The following is a 6,317-nucleotide window of genomic DNA, read 5'->3' on the forward strand; positions in this document are numbered from 1 at the left end:
CCTTGCTAATGAGACATATTAAATGATACTCCAGATCTCTGTTTTACTTCATTATTTAACCTTTTATCTTCCTTGCAGACTCATCCTTTTTCTATATTTATCTAGTCTTTTATATTCATTGTACAGATATATATTTAAAACAAACATACGTTTTACAAATGAACCTTATTTTCAATCATCAACGCACATCCTCTAAATATGTTTTAAGAATGGCTCGAATGTGGGCAGTTTATATATGTTCAAGAAAAAAAACATGTAAAAGCGAGTTTGCTGACCTTTCCATAATACATAATTTGAATTCTATTTAAAATATACGAATTTGAAAACGGCTTTTCTATCAAAATATGTTATAAAAGATTATGATTTCTAATCAGGTAATTAAAGAGTAAATTATTAATTCATTAAAAACGTACACACTCACGGGCAATCAAAGGTATTAATTACATGAGCTAAACATATAGCTATCTAAATATGCGCAAGAATAATTATATATATATAAAAAGCTAGATCTAGACGGTATTTAAAGTAAGTAACGTTTTGGGTTTCATCGATAGGCCTAAAATAATATTGTATTTTCTATTTATGTCGTTAGTAAAAGTGAAAATTTTAGCGAGACGCTTTAAAGAGGTGTACATTTTTAGCGAAAAGTTATTTCAGCGATTTTTAAATGCACGATTTTTAAAAATACGCAATTGATTGTTGGCCATATTCAATTTTACCGATCTCAACACCCTCGCTAATTATGCTAACATTGCTAAAAATTCTACTTATACGGGTATACTGAGTAGTGGTTTGGCTAGCTGCAAAACTGTAGCTCTCCGAAAAAATATATATTGACAGACCGGAGAGCTACAGTGCCATCCATAGAAAAAACTATATTTATTGCGCACAAAAAAATGCACTCGGTTTTGGATTAATTTTTCCAAATTCTTACCTCAATTACAAAAAACTAGATTTCAAAAAAGTTCTTACCCCTCTATCAATTATTGCGTAGTTTCCATACGTACGAAACGCATTGGACCGAATTATCTTGCAAACCAACATTTCAGTATAAATAGACGAATTTTTCGATTATCTCAATTTTTTTAGTTTAAAATATATGTGACCGCGACTGGGAAAAAGGGTCCAGATGAGTAAAAAATCGAAATTAATTTTATTGTCTTTTTTAAATCAGGACAATTTGAATGACACAAATTCAAAATTTCATGCAAATATCATGAAAAATAGAGAAGATACAGGCCAAGGTATGCAGGCATCTTCAAGTCATATCGTAACGTCAGTGACGTTACCATAACGTCGTAATTAGAAAACAAATCTGAACACTTTCAGTCTACAGGTATATTAAAAACAATCTCTCTTTTTCTTTAAACTCTTCTTAAAATTTTGCTTAGATATGATGAAAATAAACTGAATCATTAAATATACTGTTTTTCTTACTTATTACATATGACTGTTACTTATTACATATGGCTGTTGAAACAACTGAACTTGATTCAGAAGATTGACTTATTATCCTACCAGCATCGATGACCAAAAAGAGAAAGGGAAGAAAAGATGCATAATGAACAAAATAATCCAACCATTTATTTTCAATAAAATAAACTCTAGAAACATGAGAAATGCACAATAATTATTATCAAGATATGCAATTTGAAATTACATTCCAAAATAACAAAAAAAGTTATTATTGGTAGTTATGACAAAATACACCAGAAATCACATAAATTACAGAATGACAGAGGTAAAATTATTTTACAGCTGTAAGCAAAATCACAAAAATATGAATAGCAGGTAACTATTTTTAAAACAGACACTCTGAATATTGCAAACATACAAATTATGGATAAAATGTACTCTTATATTACAGATGTATGCATCTGTACTTTCTTAACATTATCAACAGTATTCAGTATAAAGAGTATAACAATTAAATTTTTTGGGGCAGTGTGAAAATGGTATCTTTTGAAAATTAAAAATGTGTCGTTAATCATTTTTGACAAAGCTTTCAAATAATAAAATTGTAATATTTTTGCATGGTTGTACGAAATATATATCAAAAGTACATTTAAAGGAAAATGTCGCAGAGAAGGTGAAAACATCAGTTAACAATTTTCATACTGTTACACATTTTTTTAACTGTTGAGAGGTAACACTACTCATGGACACAGCTTATGTAAACAGTTGCGTAAACGTATCAATTCCAACAAATGTTTTAAAGCAATGAAATTCAATGGACAGAAAAGTACATCAATGTAACACATTACTGGGAGTAATACAACAGGAACTACATGTATACATTTAACTTCTAATCTTTCTTACACTCAATAATATTCCCCTTCATCTAAGGAGAAGATTCTTCCTTTTCCTCAAGTGTGATGTGGAATGATCAGGAGAATAAACTTTCACCTCTTTCTTTGGTACGACTGGTTTTGGACAGGATGTGTCTTTAGCGGAGAGTGATAGACAATGTTCACAGATTTCCTCATATAGGTACCATTGCTTCTTGGGCTCAAGACCGGGTGCTGGGATTTCTTGAGGCAGAGGATCATCTAAGGAGGGAAGGATATTCTGATCTTTCAGGAGATTAACACACAAAGGAACAGAATTACAGAGCTCCTTACATTCAACAACACCAGGAGGTCTCAGCACTTACTCGGAAATGATGATAGCACCTAATGTTTTTCAAGGGTTTGAAGAACTGTTCAAGGTACGACTTCCAGTTCCTAAACTGCACAGGTGTTTGTGGATCTGACACGGCTAGAGGAATGTTATGGCCTCTGCGGGATGAATAGGACTGTGTCTGCTATATCATTCATGGTTTCTGCTGTAATAAACCTAATTTACTTTTCCAGACTCCAAAATGCCAGTCAGTCAATTTAGTGTGTCCTGCCACCATCATAAGAATATTCCACAATAACATGGAGTTCTGATTGAAAAGAAATACACTCCTTAATTTAAATACAAATGCTAAATTTACTAAGAGTTCACATTTCTTGACTATCAAAACTGATATCATACATGTATGTAACACTTTGGGCATTGAACATCATGAACATACTGAATATCAAACAATGCTTTTACAAATTTTAATAATCAAATATCAAATATTTTTCATTATGATGTACACTTACCTACAAGAACTCTCCAGAGAGCATACCATTATAAAGACAAAGTTGTTTTTGTTTTGCCCACTGCAGTTGTCAAAATGAATGGATGCTGTTTTTTTTCCATATCCATGGTATTGAAAAAAGTGGTGAACCATACTAATGACAGAATTAGCACCCTTTCCTGTGTTCTCAGCCTCGTCAGTCAAGTAGAACACTCGTTTTCCTGCAATTTAAGTAAAAACAAAAATTTTGATCAGAACTTAATACGGTAACTCAACCATTGACTTGTTTATTTACCTTATATGTATGCATTATGACAAAAACAGAATGTGTTAATATTTTGCTGCAACTATATTTAATAGAATTCATAATAACTAAAATTGGTTTATTCAGACTCAGTCCCATACATGTATTATTCTATATTTGAAAGAGTATCCTCCTTTAATACATATATATATTTTAGATTTTACTATTTCGTCAAATATTAGATCTCCATATAAAAGGTAATTTATTAATAAAATTCTTATAAGAATTACATGTACAGTTATTTCTGAATGATTTGAAGAACTAAGCAATATATAATGACGAATGAATTAATTAACATACCTGAACCCTCACAACATATACCAAACACATTGCATTTCCGGGGCGTCTTAAAAAATATTGGTCCCACTTGTTGGGCATGATGTGGAAAATGCACTTGTTGTGCATAGTCCCAGGAATAGTGCATTTGCACATCAACTGTGCATGGAGCATTTCCTACAATAAAATTAATCATTCATGATCATTTGCATGCATTGAAAGTTATTCATAGTATTTACTTATATTTCATGAACAAAGAAATTCAATTTCACAGAAGACATTTTTGCAAACACTTTGGTTATGTCTGTTTTCCTATTAATAGTACTAAGGAAAAGAGGAGAAAATGCATGACTGGAATTGAACCCTTGAACCCTGGTCAGGTGTTCTACCCATTGAGCTACCCAGGCTGATAATATAGTCCAAATCCAAGCACATATAATAGTACAAGAATGTTCATTTAATGCTAATGAAGGAAAGTATACCATACTTGTAACTATATATACACTAAAAGGAAAAATTTAATTTTGCAATAAAATTTTAACTTACCAGTTTGTTTACATTCCTCTGGTAAGGAAATGAACACTTCCTTGCTGGTGGTACACTGGTGTCTGTAGTAGTCTCTTTGCTGTTTAGCTTGGGAAACGTGCTGCGTATAAGTAGAAAGGATTTCTTCCTTTTCCTCATCATTCATATTAGAAACTGTCGACAGTTGATGAGAGAAATTCTGACAAAGCTGACACAGATCAGTGCATGGCTTCATGATTGTAATGAATGGACACAACTCATGCCAAGTTCTTTGAAATGTCCTTAAGTGTATTTTTCTGAAGTTCATTTCTTCAGCTAGAATCTCATACTTAGCATGAATGTCAGCAGCTGTCGTATCCGACGGAAGTAGAAGCACTTTCTCAGATTTGTAATTTGGCAGTCGGCCTGGTAGAGGCAGGGCATGGTCACTTGCATACTTCGTAAGAAATGTTTTGATATGGTCCCTGTCTGTCACTGTTAAGCTATTATGCGGAGCCTTACCACAGTTTCCATGCGTTCTGGGTAAAAACCCTACTGTATCCAGAGATCTGGCAGCTTTATGGAGTTTTTTTTCTTTCAACAGCATGTACAAAACAAAATGTTGTACGACACACTCTGCATCCATTGAAGTAGTACTCCTGAAATGGTCTTTCTCGTTCTTTTTCTCTGTGTTTCTTGGACTGTGTGACAGAACCAGATCGCCTATGTGCAAACATTTCAACTTTAAGTAAAGTGTCAAGTTCCTCCCGAGTACACTGTAGACAATGATCACGGAACTCACATGCTGCATCAAAGTCAATTTTCGTGCTACATGGCATTCCATAAAACTCCTTACACCCGCAAGTGTCATTCTGAAATTTGGAACGGATTATGTATTCCTTCGTGTCGGTGTCATTGACTTCATTCGGTATATATACATCCCCATCATAGTTGTCATTGTCACTTTCAGAGTCAGAATCATAATTTACATCACCAAAATCACTCGTATCTGTCTCACTGTCACTTGACAGATCACAAAACTGTCTGTCGCGCACGTTAGATTTTGGAGCAACAAGTTTAGAGAAATATAATTCATCCACACGCTCTATATCTTCTAAAAATTCATCATCTTGATAAAGAACAATTTCTGATGGTATACTTATCGATGTTGCTGTGGAAGTTTGGCTCATGTTTAGTGCTTGAACTCCCTACATTTCCAATTTACAACTTTACTGTGACTTTCACTTTCAATCTATTTTCAACCGGAAATGTAAACACGCCTGCTGTTATGGACAGAGTTATTGCTCTTTACAACCCGCGGTAAATTCAAATTAAAATAAAAAAAACGTAATAAAATATATTACAAAACATTACAACAAACATTTTCATTTTCATAATTAATACTTTAAAATACAAGACAGAGATAAACTTTTTCAGAAGCACGTGTATTGCAATTTTTTCACGCGTTATTTTTTTTTTTGATTGTGACGCAAACGTTCAGAACTATCGCCGATTTCTCATTATGACGTGTGCCGCATCTGGACCCTTTTTCGCAGTCGCGGTCACATATTTTATGCATAGAAATGAATTGAACAGCAGGCATAACTGCCTTTGATCGTTCTCTCTATGATCTCAATTTCAGGGACAGGAGGGCCAATAATAAGAACTGTTTTGTTGTGGGAAAAGTGAAAGGATATGTTAGGAACACACGGCTAGTAATATTTTGAGATGACGGTTTAAAAACATTTAGAAATAAATTGAGAAACTAGCGCACTTTTTTGTGCGCAATAAATATACAGATTTTATACAGATTTATACAGATTTTCAATGGGTGGCATTGTAGCTCTTCGGTGTGTCGATATTTTTTTTCCGGAGAGCTACAGTTCTGCAGCTATGGTTTGGCTAACCGATTCTCTCATCATTCAGCGGTATACCGGTTGTTGACAAAACTACTAAAACATTTCTCGTAAGTGTACACGTGTGTGCTCAAGGAAGATATGTGGGTTCCAAATTTTCTCTAGACAGAAACTTGGATATAACATTAAGGGGTGGGGGGGGGGGGTGATTGTTCAGCAATAAAAATTAAAGGAAGTGAGAGCTGTCTTAATTGAAAAAAAAAATGTG

General features: G+C 33.5%; 1 protein-coding gene across 1 annotated transcript; it reads right to left on the reverse strand.

Moving 5' to 3' along the window:
* Positions 1-2,337: 2,337 nt before the first annotated feature.
* Positions 2,338-5,580, reverse strand: LOC134253368 (uncharacterized). The gene is made up of 5 exons (XM_062735891.1): positions 4,236-5,580; positions 3,714-3,866; positions 3,260-3,330; positions 2,845-2,926; positions 2,338-2,573 (listed from the first exon to the last, which is right to left on the reverse strand). The coding sequence occupies exons 1-5, from the start codon at positions 5,062-5,064 to the stop codon at positions 2,338-2,340; spliced, it is 1,371 nt and encodes a 456-aa protein (XP_062591875.1). The 5' UTR covers positions 5,065-5,580.
* Positions 5,581-6,317: the final 737 nt, after the last annotated feature.

Source organism: Saccostrea cucullata, unplaced genomic scaffold (genome assembly GCF_032062105.1).
Source record: "Saccostrea cucullata isolate Sc308-1 unplaced genomic scaffold, CSIRO_AGI_Scuc_v1 ctg19159, whole genome shotgun sequence".
In the NCBI taxonomy this organism is placed as follows: Eukaryota; Metazoa; Mollusca; class Bivalvia; order Ostreida; family Ostreidae; genus Saccostrea; species Saccostrea cuccullata.

Excerpts from the sequence above, each read along its gene's own strand:
- LOC134253368 (XM_062735891.1), bottom strand. The coding sequence starts at position 5,064 with ATGACACTTGCGGGTGTAAGGAGTTTTATGGAATGCCATGTAGCACGA. Across the intron at positions 2,927-3,259 it reads CTAATTCTGTCATTAGTATG|AACTCCATGTTATTGTGGAA; the intron begins GTTCACCACTTT and ends CTTTTCAATCAG. Across the intron at positions 2,574-2,844 it reads GCATTTTGGAGTCTGGAAAA|ATCAGAATATCCTTCCCTCC; the intron begins GTAAATTAGGTT and ends ATCTCCTGAAAG.